This window comes from Cupressus sempervirens, chromosome 6 (assembly GCF_028749045.1).
Source record: "Cupressus sempervirens isolate cs-2001-9-10 chromosome 6, ASM2874904v1, whole genome shotgun sequence".
In the NCBI taxonomy this organism is placed as follows: Eukaryota; Viridiplantae; Streptophyta; class Pinopsida; order Cupressales; family Cupressaceae; genus Cupressus; species Cupressus sempervirens.
In genome coordinates, this window is record NC_143123.1 from 310,987,996 (window position 1) to 311,012,096 (window position 24,101).

Here is a 24,101-nt window from a genome sequence, read left to right on the forward strand (position 1 = left end):
GCAAATTAGGCCTTTGAGTTCTAATTTGCAAAAACATTTTGCCTCAAATTTGACTATAGCCTAGGTTAGGCAAATTTATAGTCAAAATTCATCAAATTGACGCTTTGGATGTAATGATGAGGTTCGGTTTGGCTCTAGATGGTCCCAATAACTACATATACTCGGGACTTGAATTGTGGTCCTTTGAGAGGTGAAGCAAAAATGGTCTCCAATGGCTATGTGAAGAGAAGCTCCCTCAACTCTGATACCATGTAAGAATTTGCCTTAGGGAAAAATAACACCAAGATCAAGAAGCTCAAGCACTAGCAAAATATGGACCAATAATGGATGACCTAAATAATGATAAGAATAAATATCATATGTACATACACACTAGAAGTCTCTATATATAAAAGCATCTAGAATGACTAGGAGTCAGCAAAGTGATAAGTCTCACAACTAAGCACATGTCCACCAGGAGTGGATTATCCTCCATTGAGATAGGTGTATCTTGTAAAGAGGTGTTGTAGACACCATGTGTTCAATTGGAGTACAAACAAATCTGTTGTCTACATGACAACTCAAATGAATATGCAAACTCCTGTGTTGTCAACAAGATAACTCATATAACTATGCATACTCCTAGGTGTTTATATGATAATGCATTTAACCTAAGTAAACTTAAATAAAGTATAATAATAATTAATTATTTACACTAACACTTCTATAAGGTTTATTGGCCAACTGATAGGTCTAGCACTTCCTAATAAACCAAATTCAAAAGTTACACTAGGAGGCCTAAAAGGGGCTCATTCCTAGTAGCCCTATTTTTCCCAAATGAACACTAAACTTCAAAAAATTCTACACAACCACCCAAACCTATAGAATATTTTAACAGATTAAAACCATATCTAAATCTTAGATATTGGGTTAAGATCTCAAGTTCAAGGCCTTTTCCTACCAAGCGCTAGTTTCTAGGCTTTTCTTGCATAACAATGTTTTTTGGTTGTTTTGATGGCTTAACTCATAACATTCATCATATTTTATTTTTTATTATTCATTGGAAACATTATATCTCCCTTTCCATTGAATCTCCAGCTTCTAGCACTCATAAAATGACCTATATGTTCTTTTTACAGATTGTCAACCTGTGATCAACAAGAAATATAGTGACCAAAAGTTGTCATTGAGTCATACACAATTAGAAATCATAAAACTAACACCATAGGAGGTTTCAATGCATCAATATCCTTCTTTCCACTTAGCACTAGGACTTCTCACTGTTAGAGTTGAGAGAAACACAATATTAACATTCAAACCCCATTACAGTCTAGGGTAAACAACAAGTATAAACAAACACAAAAACTTAAAAGAATCTTCCCTTATTCGAACCCACATAATATTTCTTCCTTCACATAAATAGATTCAACTTTCTAAAAACAATAAACAATTACTTACTATCACCATACTCCAAATTTAGAAACAAGGTTGTTGACTGTGTACAAGATTGCTTTCAAAAGAAATGTAATTGTTCATTCCACATCTATACAAGGTATCATTAAATTTTAAGGTGGGATATGAACAAAATATATATATCCTTCCCCTATCCTTACAACTTCATCTACCTAAAATCTCACCAAATAAAGCTCTACTTCCACATTTTGCAAGAAAAGTTGCAAAAAAGTTGCATGACAACTTTTTTTTGCAAATTTTACATTTTTTTCAAAAACATAACATCAAAACTTCACCAAGGCTACCCAACTATACCAAAACATGAAAAAAGTTTATGAAACACAATATTGATGATTTTTGGTCAACTTCCCATGTTTGATCACTCATTGACCACCTTTTGACTTTTCTTGTAACCTTAGTAATCATGCAATCCCAATGTCAAAAATGCATAAAATGAAAATCTAAACTAACTTGTGTCAATTTGGACACTTCTTGATCTTAAAATTCTTCTCCTTGGTGTTTGACCACCTTATTTAGGACATAAGGCCCCTACACCACTCTATTTTTGTAGATTTGGTACTCCTCAGTGTGGAGGTTTTATGCTTTCATGATTTTCTTCTCGCATTTGTATCTTGTTGTCAGTTTAATGTCGCATAGAAAGGGAATTCTCTTACATGATAGAGTGAAGTTTCACACAAGTAATTCATTTATTCGCATGGAAGAAAAAATCTCATGTGAGCCTAGAAGGGAAACTCGCCCAATTCTTGGAGAAAGCTCGCGCAAGGGACTTTCTAATTTTCACAAGCTTGACTATGTTTTATCTCATGACAAACAATGGGCATTCATGGTTACCTTCTAAAAGTTTGAATGTTGGATTTGGATACACTTTTGGGTCCTATATCTTCCTAGATCAAAATATATCAGTTCAAGATGTATAAAATATATCATTTAAGTATAAGTGGTTTGTATATACGATAATTCATTTGAGATAGGTTCCAACCCTCTAGGACTATAGATAAAGATTCCAGCTTTCTAAAGTTGACAAGATTTTAGACTTAGCCTAATTTTAAGGTTTTAAGACTCTATACTTAGCCAATTTCAAGTCACAACATTTGTATTTTTGCATGGTATCAAGTAGATGAGTTGTTGTAATCTTGAGGCCTCATCTTCTACAGGCCCATTTGAGGGTCTTTGCTTCTATTCTTGATTATGTTATGGTTAGTTGCAAATGGAATTGTATGTTTAACCTGTTGACATAATAGTCAAGTTTTTTATTAGTGACACACACTTATTTAGATTGCATATAGCCACCAATCTTATTGAATAGTTTACAGTATTTTCCATATAATTCAATTGTCACCGAGTTCTATAGTTGCTATCGAGTCTTTTGGACAAATCCTAGTGGTTACTGAGAAAATTTGGTCAGTGTGAAGTCCAACAGTTTAAACTATGCATTTCAGTATATGCTGAGTTTATCAGTGGTTATTGAGCATTGCAATGTCTACTAAGTTTGCAATTCATGTGATGCGAAGCCAGCATTAACCGAGCTACTTTATGCTAACCAAGTGATTCACTGTTTGCCAAGTTGCACAATATCTATTGTGTCACCAGTGCAAAGTGAGTTCAAGACTACTTGAAAGTGATCAATATGGACTGAGCTTCTACATCTACCAAGTGCATGACGATGTCAAGCATTAATAGTGGATGTTGAGTATTAGAACCTCATCGAGTTAGTCTTCAAAACTCGAGTGTCTCCATGTGGACTAACTTTGTAATATTTGTGTTAACTTGTATCATGGCCAACTTTGTAATTATGTAATTTGGATTGATATATATATGTAATGTATTGTACCATATCATAGTGTATGCATGGACGTAATGTGAATGTGAATGTGAAAAGTTCAATTTATGAATGCAACAAAAAAAGAGCTAATTGTAAAGGCCACAATAGTATAAGTAGCGGTAGAGACATATCTATCATAGAAAGGTGATCAGTAATAAAGGAATCTCTTTTAGCAAACTCAGTTGCAAATTAGAGATCTACTACTGCTTCATCCTAATAGGTGAACCATTCAAAATCATTTAACAAGGTAGACCTAATAGTCTTTCATAAATATCTTTACCAAGTGCATACTTTAGTGTATGTTTGTAAATCCTCTCACAGGGTGGACCTAGTAGTCCTGATTGCTCCTAACGGGGCAGATCATTAGAAGAGATCAATGTAAGCCTTAACAAGCCAAATTTATGCTGTAGTACTAAAGTTTGTGGGTATCATCCCCACCCCAATTTTACTTTCTATTTGGAAGGTTTCTAGGTCAACAAATCTTTGTGTCAATGTGTTATTGATGCTTTCATGTTTTCAGTTTCTCATGCATGCAATTAGATTAGTTGTGATGAATTAAGTGCTAATTAAATTATTGGATTAAGAATTGAAACTATTAAAGTTTTAGAAGTTATTGATTCACCCCTCCCCTCTTAGTAACTTAGCATAGTCTTGAATATTTCCAACAATTGGTATCAAAGCTTTGTGGTTCTCAGGAGAAAGTTTAACAGCTTGAGCAAAGATCAGGGATATGGAGATATTCATATTTGACAAAGCTATTGACAATGAAAAGTTAGATCTGGAAATGACCATTGCCCAACTCAAGAAAGCTAAGGAGTGACTTTCCTAATCCCTAAAAAGAAGAAAGGAACTTGAAAATCAAATGAATGATCATCTCTACATTAAAGAAATAATTGAACACTTTCATCCTTCAAGAAGCTCAGATGAAGCAAATGATGGAATCAAAGAACTCCTAGAGAAGAATGGTTCCCTACAAGAAGAAGTAAGAAAGCTAAGAAGAGAGCAAGAGATTTAGTCAATAAGGTTATGTGAAGTCTTGGAACAAAGAGGTTATGTGAAGTCTTGGAACAAAGAAACAATATAAAAGAAGAAATAGATGGAAGGAACAATGAAATTCAGAATCAATCCCTTCAACAAGAAGACCTTATTGATCAGCTCTCCAATGCAAATGAGGAAATCGTGAGCCTAAGATTTGAAAATGAAAGAATGAGCAATGATCTAAATTCTGAAAGACAAATCAATGAAAGAATAAAAAATGATCTGAAATCTTTTTAAAAAATCAATGAAAGATTGAGGAATGATCTAAACTTTGAAAAGAAAATCAATGAGAGAATGATGAAATCTCAAGCAGACATGAATCAACTAAATGAGCAAAACCTCTATAAGAAAAAAGAAAAAGCAAGAATTGGATACAAAGAAGAGCATGAATCCTCCAAACAAGGTGCTCAAAAGAATCAAAGACCTACTTGCAATCATTGTGGTAAGATAGGTCATACATCAAACAAATGTTGGAGTAGTGGAAAAGCAAAAATCAATGGAAATGATACAATTGCAATCAGAATGGTCATAGGGCTAATGAATTCAAAGAGAAACCAATATTTGAAGGCAACTATCATAAATGTAAGAAACATGGACACAAGGCATCAGAATGAAAAACCAAGACATTAAGTTCTGCATAGCAAATTGTGAAAGCAATATTTGGTTGGGACTACAATAACTAGTGTAGATGTCATTACTATGGAGAATTTCGACACATTGGTATGAATTGTGTTAAACATCATATGAGGAAAAGAGATACTACCAAAAGATGTTTCATTTGTACAAAACTTGGTCATCTTGCCAAAAATTGTATGAATACTGGTAGAATTGAAGATGAGAAGAAGGCAAAAGCTAATAACATCTGAAAGAAAATGAGACAACAATGAATTCCTAAGTCTACCGAGGATACTAATCTAAGCAATGATGGTCAAGTCACTCAAGAATTGGGTGACTACCATTTCTAATTAAGTTCTCAAGGAAGAATTGGAACCAGGCCATCAAAGAACACATCCGAATCAGTTCCAGTTGAAAGGTGAAAAAGATCCAAATCTGTATACAAGATATAAAGGGATCACTAAGCAAGAACAGTATCAGTTATTACTGACTTACCCTCTCTACTGAGTAAGGTTGGGTCATAGACTCTACCAAGAAAGATCGAGAGTAATATAGACACCTATGGTTACCGAGTCGTAAAGATGTCACTAAGTATTCAATGTCGTGTAGTGGAAAATAGTTTGTTAACATATCTACTTTCATACCAAGCATTAATGGAATTTTTTTATCAAAACACATGGAATCAAATTCATTTCTTACCATGAATTTTCAAGTGTTATTGTGAAGAGCAATTTTCAATGCGATCAAAGCAACTTGAGTGAATTTTTGGCAAAAGTTTTTTGAAGTTCTCTCAATCTACCAAGCAAAAATGGCATCCAGCAGTAGCAAGGTCAAGTGAGGATCTAACATGTTGGTTCGAGGAGTTGAATGGAAAGTGCTAGATTTCAAACTCACTTCTACGACTGCTAAAACCCTTGATCTAAGTAGAGCTCAATCCCAAATTCCTCCTAAGGTACTTCTTATAAATGACATTCATACTCATTTCAAATGTGCTATTCAAGAAAGTGGTACTCTAGAAATGGATGATGCCCTAGGTCAATTATGTGTAAATAAAGCCTTAAAACCCAAGCATCAACATCTAGAAGCAAAAGGGTTGACACATATCCCTCATATGCCCTGAGAGTTTCAAATTAAATGGATTAGGTTTTTCCTTAGCCGGGTGCATAGCAAGCAATTGTGGTTAGAACAACCAATTCTAATAACAAAGAAGATGATTCATCAAATCACTAGCCTCCCTATGCTAACCAAAGCCAAAAAAACAAAAACCCTAGGTCAGGTAGAGTTGGAGAAGAAAACCCTAGCTAAATGGGATGATAGAGGTATGAAAATCAAAAGTGTTGCTGATGCAGAATTAAAGAATTCATGTTATTGTACACAAGATATACAATTCAAACTGACTAAATAGTGTGTCATGTGAAGCTGTGGATTTGGCATACAAAGTGGTTAAGAACAACTTGTCGTATGACCTTGCCGACCTATTGTTGAGACAGTTCAACAAAAACATGGAAAGTATAAGAACATCAAAGAACAACTCGTGCAAGTTTGGTTCATTGTTAACCTACCTATTCTTTTATGTATAAAAGTTCTTCCCTTCTAAAGGCACTGTAGTCTGGAGAAAAGATGTGCCTATGCTCTACCAAATAAATGAATATATTGCCAAAATGGGTGAAAACTATAGTAACATCATGGAAAACTACTTTGATGTATTCAAGGAGAAATGAAAAATAGTGTAGGATTTTGAAGAAGTTAGTTGAAAATTATAAGGATGACGTATGCTTCATGGTGGACAATGACAAGTGTATATCTAGACAGTTAAGCCTAGAGTTGCATGTGTGAAACCTCTTGGCTATGAGGTGAATATTGATGAGACAAAAGATATCATTGAAGCCTTGGTCAATGAACCAGTTGATCCCAAAGCCCCTTACTTTGGAACATATGATGAAGCCAAGGCCAAGATTCAACTAGAAATAAAGCTCCCACAGGCAGTCAACAAAGGAAAGAGAAGGATAGCAAAGCTAAAACCAAGTGTACCTCTCTTGTTAACTGAGGGAAAAGGTGAGGATGTTGAGGAAGTAGAGGATGAGGAAGAATTTGAGAAAGAAGAAGAACCTTTGAAGAAAAAGGGCAAGGTGATCATCACTAAGCCAACAAAGCCATCCACTACAGTCTTCAAAAGGAGGTCATGAAAGAAAGGAGGTGACATTTAGTAGACCTCCACCCACCTTCCAGGATAGGTTAAAGTAATTAGAAGAAGGAGTAGGGATAACAAATTTTAAATCATTGAAATATGAGATCAAAACAACAAAAGAGCAAAAGCAAGTTGAAGACCTGGTGCTCAATAAAATAGGTAAATGGAAATACTCACCAAATCAAGTTGCTTCTCAAGTCCCCAGTGAATTATTAGAAAAGATAAAGCCAAGATGGTATTTGTCTATGCAAATAGTCAAAGACATATATGCACAAACCTTGAGGCAGTTATTACCGAGCATATCAGATGTTGAGGTGAAAGAGTCATTTAAGAAAAATGAAGAAAAATTGACTCTAAAGTTTAATACTTGTCTGGTTTTAATCAAGGACATTGAGCATGTTGTTAGGAATGCTACAAACACCTGGAAAAATGTCTATCATCTTCATAAACCAAGTAAATTTTCAATTCAAGTAAAGGATGATGATGATGATGAAGAAGATAAGGAGAAAGATGAGGAAGAGAATCTTGAAGAAGTGACTCACTTTGATAATGAAGAAGATGAAGAGGATCAAGGAATAGAGGTTGTTGAGGAAGAAAAGCAAGATGATTAGGAGATTGGCCCAATCAAGATAGCTGCAACAATCATTGCCTCACTTCCTCACTCCCTAAGCAAACCATTGAATACATCAAGTATGGAGATAGCTTCAACAAGTTTGATTATGACTACTAGTGATACATCAAATGTCCAATCACTCTTTGCCCTAACTCAGCTCAACACATCACTAATAGAAGTGACTTCTACTTCATCCACCAAGTTGCAGACTCCTTCATCTACCAATTTGAGTACTTCAGTTTTGAGTTCTCCAATTTTGACTTCTTTAGTTTTGAGTTCATTAGTGGTAAGCACACCAATTTTGGCTACTTCAGTTTTGGGTACTACAATTTTGACTTCATCAATTTTGGATTCTTCAAGTATTTCTATAAGTATTCCATCAGTTAGTATAGTATCCATTTTTACAGCAAGCCCAAGTATGTCTACTATTGTTTCCATTCCATATGCAAAAGCAATAAGTGCAAGGATAGTTGAGCCTAAGGTTCAACTGAGCACAAAATTTTTGGGGAAAGGAAAGGAGATAGAGGAAGACATTGATTTAGATGAGGAAATAGTAATCCGCAATTGGGATATTTACAAGCTTACTCTAGACCAAATGCAGACATTTGGTGAACTCCTCCAGAAAAAGGCTAAACAACAAAGACTAAGAGAGGAGAGAGACAAAGAGTATAAGATAATTGAAGATGCCAAGAACATTTTGACCAAGGCAATAGGACTTGAGATTGATTCTTCTCAACCTATTTTGTATCAGCTAGCAGAAGAAATCCAAAAATTCAATGAGGACACCAATGGTTAAGATAAGCTAGTGGAAAAGGCTGAAAAGAAATTTAACAATAAAGTGTTGGAGCACATTGCTCAGCAAATAGCCATTCATCAAGTAGAGCTTTCTACAATTTTGGTCAATCTTGAATCATCCTGTTCAAATGTATCATCACTTTTTGGGAAACTATGTGATGTCTCTGAGATTACAACCGAAATAAAGGAAAAATTGTCCAAAATAGATATAGATATAAAAGCTAGTGCTCAGTAGTTGCAACTGGACCCTAGTTCAAGCTCTGCACATTTTAGGAAAATCAAATTTTTGTTAGACATGCAAGCTGAATTGCTAAAAGAAGAAGCAAGGATCAGATCAACATTGATTGACATACAAAATTTGATCCTCCCAAACATGGATGCAATGCAAAAACATATTGTATATCTTCAAAAACCCTAATCCAGGATAATAACTTCTCAATTGCGGACCATATGATTGAACTATTAGCAGAGGTACAAATTACACTTCATACATGCAAGGTCCTACAATAAAATTGGGATAAAACCTTGGCAATCATTCTCAAGGTACATTCTGAATTCTTATCCCATTTTGGTGTTTCTATAGAAATAAGTTAGAATAAATATTTGGCATTATTATAAAAAAGGGGGAGAGACACATAGTATGAGAAGAAAGACATAAGATAGTATGGGGGAGAAATATGTTATGGGGGAGAACTTGTAACAAGTGTGAAATGATCAGTAAGACATGTTGTATATAGAAAAAGATGTATAGTATACTGTATATACCTTACAAAATCAATTTTGAAAAATCTCAAAAATATAGTATACTCTACCAAGCTAGTATCACGTGGTGATGTTCATACAAGGTATTCAGTTTTGGCTAATAAGTGTTTTTGTCACTAATGCCAAAGGAGGAGATTGTTGACGTATCAGTCAAGTTTGTTAATAGTGACACAAACTTATTTAGATTGTATATAGCCATCGAGCTTATTGAACAGTTTACAATATTTTCCATGTAATTTAGTTGTCACCAAGTTCTATAGTTGCTATCGAGTCCTTTGGACAAATCCTAGTGGTTACCGAGTATATTCAATAAGTGTGAAGTCCAATAGTTTAAGCTGTACATTTCAATATATGCCAAGTTTATCAGTGGTTACTGAGCATTGCAATGTCTACCAAGTTCACAATTCATGTGATGCAAAGCCAGTGTTAACCGAGCTACTTTATGCTAACCAAGTGATTCAGTGTTTGTCGAGTTGCACAATATCTACTGAGTCACCAATGCAAATCGAGTTCAAGACTACTTGAAAGTGATCATTATGGACCAAGCTTCTACATTTACCAATTACATGATGATGCCAAGCATTGACATTGGATGCCAAGTATTAGAACCTCATCGAGTCAGTCTTCAGAACTCAAGTGTCTTCATGTGGGCTGACTTTGTAATATTTGTGTTAACTTGTATCATGGTTGACTTTGTAATTATGTAATTTGGATTGGTATATATATGTAATGGTATTGTACCATATCATAGTGTATGCATGGATTTAATGTGAATGTGAATGTGAAAAGTTCAAGTTATGAATATAGTAGAAAAAGAGTGAATTGTAAAGGCCACAATACTAGAAGGAGCAATAGATACATATCTATCATAGAAAGGTGATTAGTATATAAAGGAATCTCTTTTAGCAAACCCAGTTGCAAATCAAAGATCTACTACTACTCCATCCTAATAGGTGAACTAGTCAAAATTCTTTAACAAGTTAAAGCTAACAGTCATCCATAAATCTCTTTACCAAGTGCATACTTTATTGTATGTTTGTAAATCCTCTCACAAGGTGGAACTAGTAGTCCTAATTGCTCCTAATAGGGCAGATCATCAGAAGTGATCAATGTAAGCCTTACCAGACCAACTTTATGTTGCAGTACTAAAGTTTGTGGGTATCATCCCCACCCCAGTTTTAATTTCTATTTGGAAGGTTTTTGGGTCACCAAATCTTTGTGTCAATGTGTTATTGATGCTTTCATGTTTTCAGTTTCTCATGCATGCAATTAGATCAGTTGTGATGAATTAAGTGCAAATTGAATTATTGGATTAAGAATTGAAATTGTTAAAGTTTTAGAAGTTACTGATTCACCCCTCCCCTCTTAGTAACTTAGCATAGTCTTGAATATTTCCAACATAACCATGTTAGAAACTTTTACTTTGGGCTTACAAAGAACATCTTGTTTGGGATTGATAGTTTTGTTTCCCCCTCTTGGAATTTGTGGATGTTATATGGATCTTCTTTGAGTATTCTCATGATTCATGTGATCTTTGGTTTTTAAGTTATCATTTGGTATTTGAGAATCTTTGAAAGTGTTTGTAAGACTTCTATTGGTGTAGGTGGACATGTGAGTTTAGCCATGATCCCTACTTTATTATCTTGGATGGACATTTCATTCTTGCACTTGGTTACTTTACGTTGTTGTTAAGTAACTTATCTTAAGAATAAAAAAATTATTTAGTGCATATTTTATACTTGTATTGAGGATCTCTTGGTGGGGCATTACAATGAAAGCCTTGATAGTTTTATTACATAAGTAAATTTACATGTTTATCTCAAATTAGACCACCAATGTAGAGGAAACAGAATTTGTCCATAATGACTAAATAATAAAGTGTGTTGGACTCACACTAGATAAAATACACAATCTTATACAAGTCTAGAATAAAAGTCCCATGATAAAATTTAGATGTTTGCGCTCGAGAAATCTAAGACTAGTATTTGATCAATTCAAGAGATATCAAAGAATCTGGATAAAAGACTATATACATGCTTGATACAAGACATTATGAGTAAAAGATACACACAATATCATTGGTTAAAGAGATAAATTATACCAAAATTTGAATCCATAAATGAAGTCATTCTACCAAATATTTAATCTATTGCATGTTCTTTTGACAGTTTATGGTTTGAATTTATTTTTTATGTTGAGTGATTACCTAAATTATTTGTTAAGAAAATTATATTAACATGAGATAAAGAATAAATTGAATTCTATTAGTATATAGAAAAAATACTACCTGGCCAAGAAAGTTGCCTAACTTTTTGCTTATAATATATAGATTGGTTCTACTACTATATAATTTATTTTGAAGTAGAGAATACTAAGCGATTGTTGCATTAGACTAATTATCTGAAAAAAAATAGATGAAATTGATAGAACAAAAAACTTGTTTTTTTAGATAGTGCTTGCTTATTATGGAATACCAAACACAACCTCAAGATGACAGTTAAAGAAACACATTAATCACACATAGAAATATACAATCCATTATTTCAAAGGGAGGCTTTGGGGGGGACAATGAGTCTTCAACTTCTCAATTATCCTCAGGCCCCAAATGGAAAGGGTCTAACATTTCAAGACTAATTTTAGATTCATTCTCCCATGCCCCAACTCTATCTTCTAATACATATATGTCAATCTTGTTAGCCACAATAGGAGTCCAAAAATGCAAAAAATTGAAGAGGAAAAGAAGATTTCTCTTAATAGTCGAAAGCTACTTGATTAGTCTTAATGGGTCCATTATTGAGAGTATTGGATAGAATGGAATAAATCAGACACCCAATATAGGAAAGTCATGGTGGCAAGGCACAAGAACAACGAGGTAGTCTCTAATGTTGGCTATCACCCACTCAAAATCTCCTAGGTGCTCTAGATTGAAGAGCCTCTTGTAGAGAGTACATATGCTAAATTTATCCACCTCAACCAAATCCTCCATGGTAATGAATTTCTTACCCAAAATTCTTAAAACTACTCTTAATACCAACAAATGTGTGGATAGGAGGACCTCTTTCACTTTTTCACTAGTAATTGGCTCATCAAAAGTGATTTCGAAACTCAACCCCCACAACTTGATGAGAGTGTTCATAGTGAGAATCCTTTAGATCAATCTGATGCTTCTGATCAATTTGATGTTTCTAGGTTTCTGATTGGACCAAATGGCCAAGAGCATAGTCTCCTCACAATGAATCAAATGTGATCAACAAATCTTTTAGATTCCCAAAAATGAAAAACAAGAAATATGATTGAATATTTTCTCATATAATTCATGCAACCTATACAATGAAACCTATCGAAAGTCTTATGTAAAATAAGTCTTTGAAATATGTCCTACACAAACTCATTAGGCTATTTGAAAAATAACTGAGGATAAAAGATTAGATAATGGTTAACATTAGTAATATCTAGAAATATCAATTTGAAACCCTAAAGTCTATATTCTAGATGCAAAAGAACAACTTAAAAATTGGTAACAGAACTTGTATGATAGCTTACCTTCCTAGATGACAATTTTCCATTTTCCAAAATGCTCGTATGAGTCTAGATTGGCTCTTGTATGATAAAACAAAATCTTGTAAAAGTTTGTACGATACATATTTCAACCTAGTATGGAAACTTCTAAAAATGTAATTACTTGTATGCCAATATATTAAAATCTATATAAAAATTAGAAAGATGTATGATTTTTTTAGAAAAAAATTGAGTTCGAGCAAAATGAGGTGAAAATTCAGAAAGATGGGCCCCACAATAGGCACCATAAATGTGTGTGTAAATATTGGTCTACAATTGCAACACAAAAATTCAATAAGTCATTACTTGCATGACTAAATTGGATAGTTAATCAAATGAAAAGTATATGAAATCATGACAAATCAACCTATTGCCTCCTATTCAATATGAGATTGCTATCAGATTGCTAAGCTAGCAGTGATTGTACATGCTATTGAAATGAAGGATTTTCATGTATGCAATCTAAGTTTTAAATAAAAAAATTTAAATAAAAAAATATTGTTGTAATAATTAGATGGATTAATCTAAATGAACACATAATGATTGATAATCTAAATAGTATGCTAAAGTAAGATAAATTTCCACACAATAAGCAATAATCTCCAATTGTTGATGCATAATATCTCTAGAGAAAATCTAGCATAATAATTTCTCTTCAATTACAAATGAGAAATGAGGGAAGTAACTTTATTTTTATAGCAGTTCCAAGAAAACCAGTGGTCAAGATTGATTGAGATAAACGGTTGAGATTAATCAAAATGTGAGTTGAAAATGAGTTATCACTTAGGCACCTCCATATTAGTGATTGTTTTAAGAGGTGGAAAAACTGTTAACTAACCTAATTTTGATTGGTTTTAGAAGTTAGGGAGTTAAGAGATCAATCAGATCTGTAAAGCTTAGTTAACAATGATCACCTTTTCGTGATTGGGCATTTCTTTCATTAACTTGCTCTTTTGATTTTGAGTTAACTAATTTGTCTCCTTTATTTATTTATTTATTTTATTTAAACTCAACTTGGATTTATTCTTGATTTTCTTAGTTTTGGAGAATAATTGAATATTTATCTCAATTAACTAGATTTTCTCAATTTATGAATATTTAACTCAATATTGCCAATTAATGTCGATATTTATGGATTAAGTAATTTTCAATAATTATTTCAAGTGTTGATGATTTATGAACTTGGTGTTTAAATTAGATAAATGATAGAAATTGAAGTGGCTTTACAATTATGACTTTTTGGATTTTGATCAATATTTCAGAATAGGGGCCCCTAGTTTAGAGTACCAATTTTAGGGGTCATCCCTCACAATGAATCAAATTTTTTACAAGATAAACATTATAAATTAAATAATCCCAATATCTTTTAATTATGTTTTTAAATTTCATAAGAAGATACAAAAAATTAAAATAAAATATAACTTATAGAAATTAATTAGAAGAAGAAGAATTAGAATACATTTTAAAAATCAAATATTCTAATAAAAGAAGACAACATTTTAAAGAGGTCAAAGTCAAGATTCATTATTATTATGTGATAAACTATTATTAATATTAAGCTTGTGTAGATTCAAACCCAAGACCTCTTGGATAAGAGGCTCACAATTTACCATTGTGTTGTAGGCTCTTGCCTATTATTATATATTATAATTATTGTAACTATAATTTTTAATAAAATCTAAATAATAATGATCTTTAATTTTTTAATAATATTAATTTAATCAATAATTTTATTATCTTATTTATATGAATTCCATTTAATAGTTATGTATTAAAAATGGAATAATTCTAAATTAGAAAATTAATTAGTCTTTAGGTAAGACGTTTTATATTACAATGACAATGATTAAAATATTAAAAGAATCAATAAATATCATTTATATTGGTATATAAACATAAAAATTAGAAAAATAATCGTATTTGCACCCATTTGTCTTGGTTTAGTTTCCCCACTTTTTATTAGTCTTTATCTCATCCTATGAACTTGATCCCCCAAATAGTATCTATTTTGTGCAAATTAGCTTGGTCCTCTACCATCATCATTGGTCAAGATTGGGATATCCACAAGATTTAGGTCACAGTCCTTATCAACTAATTTTTTTTTGTGTTATAACATCACTTTTGACTAGAACTTGGAACTAGTAAGGTCATAGTGGGGGACCTCATCCCCATGGTAATACCTTGTTTTAAGATCACCAATTTATGGTTGCTATTCGATGAGGGATTTATTCATCCATTGAGGGAACACTATTGAAGGGATCATCGTGTTCTTATCTACCACCATCATGCCACCCACCTATCCACTAATTTGCCACCATCTAGTTATCCACCACACACCACCCTCTCTTAGTCTCTCCTCCATCCTCTACAATTATTCCCATCAACTCCACTCAAACTCCTATTAATCCTCTTCACCCCCATGCGATGATCCATTCCATCTATCTACTCCATCTACCATAATCCTCTTTCTTCACATCATCAATATGTTTGTTATCACTTGTTGATCACATAACCACATATTCTTACTAGTCTCACTAATAACCTCCAACAATTGTCCTTTTGTCTACACCTATCCCTTCCAACATTTTACAAGGTTCAAACACAATGACCACCGTGACCATCTGTGTCCTCAACACATGTGCACCATCGCTTGAAATGCACATTATTGACAATTCCACCTTTTACAAATTCGAACTTGCATTCCCCTATCACAAGGTTCAGAACATAACTATTGTTGGAAATATAAGAGGAGTAACTGAGAGGGAGGAATGAATTAGTAACCACAAAAATAAATCCTAGATCCCTTAGATGTCAATACAAACCAAAATATAACTTCTGCTAAAACTCAGTTAACACAGAGGCACTCAATCAATACTAACAATTTATTGTCACTCAGCAAGTACTAAAATATCAACTGTAACTTGGTAAATACTAAACATGCAAATCTTAAGATATTAAGTGTGATTAACCTTAATTAACTTAGTTGCATACACATAAAAGAAATAACATGAATACAAGTGACGCTAGGATTTAACGTGGAAACCTGATTTGGGAAAAACCACCAATTGCAACTAGTTACTATTTTTCACTCTTCTAAATTGACCCCTGTTAGGAGCCAACCTTGTTAAAGGTTACAAAACACACTATTAGGTGTGACACTGTTAAAGAATTTAATCACCCTATTAGGAGTGGCCTTGTTAGAGGTCTTTAGACACTTCAATCTAGAAATGTCACCTTGTTAGAGGATTTGGCAAATGACTATTAAGCTAATTGTGTTAAGAGATTTGATACACTGCTACAATTATTAAAGAGTAACACTGATATGACTTGATTGCTGATGCAACTGTATTGTTGATTTCTGATCTCTGTTCTGGCTTGAATACTTGATCGTCCTTGATCAGATAAAACTTTGTAGCTCAGTCAACTCAGGATACTCTGCTATCCTTCTAATTCACTTTCTTGGTTTATCTTTTCAATCCCATGCTTCTCATATTCAATCCCACAACTTGATCTTATACTTATATCTTTTTCCTTGTCAAATTGGCTTGAATACACTTACAAATATTCAATAGTCATCCCTTAAGCCAACTAGACTTAACAAATAAATTCATTAAACTAAATTAACTAATTTAAGAAAATCCTTCATTAGCTGACCCAACTCGGTAGACACTAACTCTGAAATGTTTTTCTTGTGTTAAACAAGTGAACTCAGTTAGCACTACAACTTCATAAACTTCCTTTGATAACCGAGTGAACTCGGTTAATATTGGTTCCATGCCAACTTTCTTTTGTTAACCGAGTGAGCTTGATTAATATTAAACATTTGCGAACTTCTCTTTGGTGCCCAAGTGAACTTGGTAGACACTTTCTTCTGAACTTGGTTAACTTTGGAATGCTTGACAGACACTATCTTCATTGCCTGAGTGAGCTCGACAGACACTGACTAGTAAAGTTATGACATTTTGTTTAACATCAAAGACTATACAATTGATTAAATGTTTTCAATAGCATCATGAGCTCGTGCTCAATTAATTATAAATTTTAATTTTATTTCTAATTCAAATGATACTTTTTTTTAGTAAAATTAATCAATATGTCTTAATTACAATTAATCTTAATTTAATTAAAAACATTTTCGTAATTATTTTAAATATAATTATATATTATAAATTAACATTTATATTTAGATTATTTAAAATAAATAATACTATTTTTTTTTCAAACAAATTCTTTTTTGATAATAATATTTAAAATTCAATAAAAATACACCTTTCAAATTAAATACATATTGAATTAAAATGTTCAAAATAAGTAATCTTATGTCTCTCATATGTATATTCTATTAAATTACTCATTAAAAATTATTTATGGTAAAAAAAATAATTTTTTAAAATCAAAATATAATAAGAAATAATTAAAAAATAAATTATAATATATTTTTTATGTTACATATTGAAATGCATGGATATAATTAACAATGATACTAGCAAATAATTTGTAATAATTATAAATTAAAAAAATCAATAGCAACTTTAGAAAATATAAAACATAAAATAATATATGATAAAATAAGAACTTATGTGATTGATTACAAAATTGCATCCTCCTCAATTCTACATCATTGATTTCAAAAAGCTAGTGCCTCATTTCATATATAGAAAATAATATAATAACAAGTGTCACATAGTGGCTTAGTACTTGCCTTTAGCTTTAATATAAATATAATTTTAATTTAATAAATTTATTATAGTTTATAAAATATTTTAATTAATAAAAATATTAGATAATTATAGTTTGCTATAATGATATTAATTATAATTATAATTATAATTTTATTTATAAATATAATTATTAATATATATTCTATTGTATATGTCATATGATAATATTATATTAGAAATATAAAAATAATAATATTTTTATAATAATAACATATAATAGTATTTCTTAAACTATTAAAGATATCTTTTTAGTATTTTTAATTAAATGACAAATATTATATTATAAAAAAATTAAATAAAATCATTTACATTAAGATTATTAAACATTATGCTCCTAAAAAACTAACTCTTATTAATTTTACAATCTACCCGACCAATATAAGAGCTAAATGAATTCAACCAATGAATCTTAGGAAAATAATTTCTTAAAATTGTAAGGTTAACAATCATGTTATTTTTATTGTTAAGATTAATTATTATTCATGTAAATTCGACCCAATAACATATAGAGTGTAGGAAAGCAAGAACCTAAAACACAATGATAGATTGTGAGCCTTTCATATGAGAGGTCATGTATTCTAGTCAACTCGAACTTAATACATAATAATAATTAATAAAATCAATGTTAAAGATTGTAGTTTTTTACATCAATAAAAGTGTGTTAAGAGATTGTTAAGTTTTTACATCGACACAAGTGTGTGGGAAGAAATGAGCGTGGCAAAGAGTCTGGTGGGTAGGGTGATCTGATTAGGGTAAGGAAGGGGCGTTGCGGTGGGATGAGGGCTGAATATGCCCCACAGTGGAAAGCAGGCAGGCTAACGTTAACAAAACGCAGTCTTATCTCAGCAAATGAGTAAAAGCCCGCAGTGAGAAAGCCACGTGTTCACCCCGATGCTTAAGCGGAAGAGAGTTGAAGATTTGCTTTGGGTTCCCGATGACATCCGCTAAAGCGTGAGGGAATTCCGTTTTATTGGAGACATCGGCGGAATCCTAGTTAAGTTGGTCAAGGGCTGGCGCTACAGCGGGAAGTTGAAAAACACATGCTTTTGGAAAACACCCACCATTTTCGCTCTTCGCTGCGATCCGACAAGGGACAAAGATGGCCTCTTGCTTACCAGGTATGTGTTTTCTCTTTATTCCTTTTGATGGGTTCTCTGACTTTGGCTCTTAGGGTTTCTTGCTCTCTGTTTTCCTTGTTTCACCGACTTCATCTTTGAGCTGGGGTAGATCAGTGCTTAAGATTCTGAGTTAGGGTTACTAGAAGAGGAAGGGGAAGGATTTGCATCTCTCTCTCTTCTTCGCTGGCTTGCATAATTTTGTAGAGAGTTGTTAGCTGAATCTTGTAGTCTTTCTTGGGTAAGTTATTTTCGTAAATCTGTCTGGAAGCAACTGTGTTGTTACGTTTTTTTTGATGGATGGCTTCTCGAGTGACCCAGGTTGGAATCTCGGAATCTTAAGTAATTGAAAGTTTAAAAGGGCTTTCAGAGTAGAAGATCTTGTTTTCAGGCTCAAGGAAGTCGTGTAAAGGGCTTAGATAATGATATCGGGTAGGAGCGTGGTTTAGACTGTAAAAGTTTGGAAGGAAGGGTGCGTCTGTACGTGGAGTTTGTACCATGGAGAAGATTAGCGGTGATCCAGTGTGCAGTGAGAGTGGGAAAATTGTTGAAGAGCAGGATGGGTTTTTGGTTGAGCGAGGTGGTGAAGTTGCGGAGAAATATGAGAGTGATGGAAAGGAAACTGTGGATGCAAGGTGTTCTAGCGGTTCAGAATTAGAGGTTACGATGGAGCAGGGTAATATGGAGGCAGACGTCTCAAAGGAAGGCTTGGTTTCAGGTATCAAATATGATACCTCTGTTAGTGATGTTGGAAATGTTAGCAGGGAGGGAGACCAATTTCAGCAGCAAGAGATGGCGGAAGGTCTTAATGATGTTTTGAATTTGTGCTTAAACATGACAGTGAGTAATTTTTACGTCAGTGACACAGTGCCACAGCCCTGTTACCCAGTAAACGAGAATAATGTACATGATGATGCTCTGATTGGAAATGAAAACAGGGAAGGCAATGATATACCCAATGAATCAGTAAATGTAGATTCTGAGTTTCAGAATTTTGAAGTCGAGGTCACAGAAGCAAAGGTGACTACAGTTCAAGACGATCAGAGTTTCGTTAGTGAATCAAACAGGAAAAATGGGATAAATGAATCTGAAGGTGTCTCATCTTTGGAATATCCAGAAAACAATTTTCTACAAAATAAAGCTTCTGTTGCACCGGAAGAAATATTGATACTTCAGGAGGGGGTTTCAGTCACTGGAGAGGTGAGTGGTCTCAAATTTTTTGCAGACTCTGTTGCGGTTGGGTCAGGGGAGAGAGAGGATGTACGTGACCACAGCGACAGACAAGGCCTTGAAGAACAAGCTAGAATGGGAGTTGAAGATATTGAAACCAAAGTAGAAGTTCGAGATGGAGATGATGGTCAACTTGAACTTGGAGATGGATGTACTGCAGATGTCCACCAGACTTCTGTGGAGCAACATTTTGATGATGCTACTTTTGCAAAAGAATATCATTCAACAGAAGACAGTTTAGTTGTTGCACCTCATATTGTAATTTCAGCTGATGAAGGATTACAAAAGAACATTGGACATGAAGTGTTGGATGTAAACAAAAATCCCAAGGATATCTCAAATCCTTTGGTAAGAGAAGATGAGACCTGCAAGCATGATGAACCAGTAGTGGAAAGTTCAAGGTCACACAAATATTTACAAAAGGGACTCTGTTTAGATGCATTTCCTCCATCACAGGAAGCAAATAAGGAAGAGCATGTTAAAGGAAATCTACAAGCTGATCACAATGAAGAACCTTCAGCAGAAGTGTTTTCTGCAACAAGTTTAGATGCAAAAATGCAGTTAGGAGATAGTGTTTTGACCTCTGTTGCAGATGAAAGCACTTATGAGGAAGACATTCCTTTAAGGGACTTGATACAAACTAAAGGGAGAAAATTTGAAAAATCTATGCCTGCTGTTGGTTTCATTTCTGGGACTGAAAATATAGAATATAAAAAGCCCGAGGCATCTGTATCTAGGAAAGCAGACATGGATCCCAACCCTAATGAGGATGCAAAATTACAGAAACAATTGGCAGATGCATCTATGTCCAATCACAACTGTAAGACAACAGCATTTGAAGCTACTTCTGCTGGTACTAGGAAGTTCCTTGAACTGCTTGAAGAAGAGGAGAAGAATATGCAGAATCGGTTGTCAATTTCACCATCATCACAGCGTACCAGAAAATTTCACCACAAAAGGTCCTCTGCTGTAAATGCGAACACTGAAAGGATTAGTCTTGGTTATTGTCCTCCAGAACACAAATTTTCTGTTGGGGACTTGGTCTGGGGCAAAGTCCGGAGTCATCCCTGGTGGCCTGGACAGATTTTTGATCCCTCAGATGCATCAGAAAGTGCAAACAAACTTTTCCAAAGGTTACGGAAGGATCGCTTGTTAGTGGCATTTTTTGGTGATGCCACCTTTGGTTGGTGTGAGGAATCTCAGTTGATGCCTTTTCAATCTAATTTTTCTGAGAAGGCCAAACAGACCACCGCCAAGGCATTTCAAAATGCAGTAATGGATGCATTGGATGAACTTTCCAGGCGAGTGGAGTTGGGTTTGACTTGTTCGTGCCAGGTTGAAGAAGCTCGTCTCATACTTGAGACCAAAGCAATGGATAATTTTGGAATACGCCAAGGTACAGTTGTCAACAATCACAAAGACATTTTGCAGGCTGCCAATACATTTGATCCCTTCAATTTTCTCTCTGCTATCCAAGCTTTCGCTAGATTTCCTCATATGGAACGTGACTTGGAAATCACTGTGGCTTGTGCTCAAGCTTCTGCTTTCCTTACTTTTAAAGGGCTTGTCTTTTCTGGTAAGATTTCATTGGGGACTTCAGATAATCAAATTGTTTCTGTAGAAAAGCAAGGTTCTCCAGGTTTAGGTCCCTCTTCACAAAGTCATTGTGTCTCTTCAGGGAAGCATAAACGCAAAGCAGAGGAAAAGCATTTAAGGAAGACAAAAAAGAGGAAAATCAATGACTTGATTGCAGAATGTGAACCATCACAAGAAGCAGAGGAGGACTTGAATGCTGATGATATAACACTACTTGAAATGGCAGGAAGGATTAAAAAAAGAAAGATCAAAGACTTGATTGCAGAGCATGAACCATCTAAGGAAGCAGAAGAGGATATGAATGACTGTGATGAAACACTACTTGACATTGCAGGGGTGAAGTTTCCAAAAGGAATTCGAGCAAACCGTCAGAAATGCCAACGTAGTGATCCGACTTCTAAAAAATCAGGAGGAGATGCAAATATTGCTAGCATGATGGCCAAGATTCTCAAGAAAACTACGAGTGATGCAGCAAAATCAATTGAAGGAGGATCCATACAAAGAAGTGAAAGTCCAAACGATCATTCTAAGGATCTAAAGTCAAATAAAGAATTTAATTCTATGTCTCCTGGGTTTGGTCCAGGTGTAAAAAGGACTTTCAAGTCTTTTAAGTCTGGAGAATTCACCAGAAAAGTTGCAAGTGATGTGGCCAGACCTACAGATTCGAAGAGCAGCAGTGCAGCAAATGGCCAGAAACAATTTGAACATGGTAGCAAGTCACCAAAGAAAGTCGACATGGATATTAGTAGTTCATGGCACACTCAAAGAGGAACTACTAGGTCCATCAAAGAGAGTAATTCTGCCCACGAACTGTTGTCTGAACTTCTAATAGTTGCTCGGGATCCTTTATTTTGGGTCAAGAAGAAAAAGATGCCTTCTGGCTTGATAAATTCATTTTTACAGTTCAGAAATGCTGTTTTTGAGAAAAGCTCCACAAACTCAGATGTGGGCAAGGCTTCTATGCTTAATTTCGTGAATGAACCCAATGAGCGAAAGCCTCCCAAAGCCTCCAGCAAAATTCCTGGCTCCTCCTGTACTGCAGATTCGAAAGATCTAGATTGGACTGATAAAGAAACATCTTTCAGGACAACAAGTCGTGTGGGGCAAGCAAAGTCAAACAGAAAAGCTGATTTTTCTATCAAAGGTTCTCGAAAGAGAACAAAGCGCACTGTCAGATTACCTAGCCCTCCATGGTCGAGCAAGAGTTTGAAAAATGAACCCCAAGATAAGACAGGTGATCGATATGGGAAAGGGTATTCAAGGAGATTACCTGTGGGATCACCAGCAGCTTGTTCCACTGGCAGCAATCTTGACCAAAAACCAGCAGCTCTTTTTATGAGATTTCCCAAAGGCTTTGCATTGCCTTCGGAAATAGAATTGAAAGCAAAATTTGCCCGTTTTGGTCCCCTAGAGATATCTGAAACCAAGGTATTTAGACGATCTGGCTGTGCTCAGGTTGTATTTAAAACAACATCTGCTGCAGAAGCAGCGTTCAACTTTGCATCAGAAAATAAAGTTTTTGGATCCGGAAGAGTTAGCTTTAGGCTTAGATATCCTTCCTCTGGAACACAGACAGATACAATTGAGAAGAAAGATCATGGAGAACAGAGGAGAATTATTCAACAGGATGGTGCACAACACCCTTCTTTGAAGGATACATTAAGAGATGGAGATGGTCGTCAAGCTACCATACCACAGCCCTCAGATTCACTTGTGCTATCTACAGAGAGACTGAGCACATGTAGACCAAACACATCTGGGGAACCTCAACTTTTGCTCATTCAACAGAATTTGGAAATGCTGACTTCTATGCTTTCTCGCACAGACTGTACATCAACATCAGTCACTGCAACATCAGACAATATGACACCAGATTCCAAACGAGACATAATGGATGAAATGATGTCACTCCTACAGAAAGTCAGTGCACTTGTTGCTTCACCGCCCTAGGAGCATTTGAATAGTAGTGGACAATTCCAAGATAACAATGATCGATTATGTATTCTTGTTGTTTGTATATGTAGATGCGTGTTCAGAGGAGAATTGTTAGATGTATGCCAAATATCTTGAATTTAGTTTCTGATTTTTGTCTATAGAATGAATATGCCTCCTTTTTTGGGAAACTTTCTAGACTGCTCAAATGATGTATAATGTTGGTAGTGGGCAAACCTATTCTGAACAATAGCTGGAATTAGACTCCAAATTTTATCCATGTCAGTATGCTTTGATTTCCTTTTCATTGTCTAATTCTGATTTGAACAAATAATATATCCTGTCTGTCTGTCTTTAATAATGATTTGCATTTCTGCTCCCTTTGATAAAATAGATTTGAATTACTGTGTGTATGATTAGGGCAGGATTGTCATCTTTTGAAATCACTTATTCCCTTTTTTAAAGAAAACAAATCTCATCAGTAAGCATTACGTCCAGGATAATTTTAAATATCAGAAAATTACAAATCAGATTTATATATCCTATCTGAGCTGCTTTTAAGGGATGATTTGGTCTATTTGAGAAATTCATTTATAACAATAAGCCAATTGTAGTTCCTTTAGCTGGAAAGCATCCTTTAGGATAAGTTTACAAGTTTCTACAG

The 24,101-nt window shown here is 34.1% G+C and overlaps 1 protein-coding gene across 2 annotated transcripts; it reads left to right on the forward strand.

The window, feature by feature from the left end:
- Positions 1 to 18,489: 18,489 nt before the first annotated feature.
- On the forward strand, positions 18,490 to 23,717 carry LOC149552443 (uncharacterized). Of its 2 annotated transcripts, XM_089788002.1 has the most exons (3): positions 18,534 to 18,682; positions 19,001 to 21,485; positions 21,588 to 23,717. In XM_089788002.1, the coding sequence occupies exons 2-3, from the start codon at positions 19,178 to 19,180 to the stop codon at positions 23,453 to 23,455; spliced, it is 4,176 nt and encodes a 1,391-aa protein (XP_089644128.1). In that variant the 5' UTR covers positions 18,534 to 18,682; positions 19,001 to 19,177; the 3' UTR covers positions 23,456 to 23,717. The 2 variants fall into 2 exon arrangements, with proteins under 2 accessions (XP_089644126.1, XP_089644128.1); XM_089788000.1 differs by having other exon boundaries at positions 18,490 to 18,682; positions 19,001 to 23,717.
- Positions 23,718 to 24,101: the final 384 nt, after the last annotated feature.

Excerpts from the sequence above, each read along its gene's own strand:
- LOC149552443 (XM_089788000.1), top strand. The coding sequence starts at position 19,178 with ATGGAGAAGATTAGCGGTGATCCAGTGTGCAGTGAGAGTGGGAAAATT.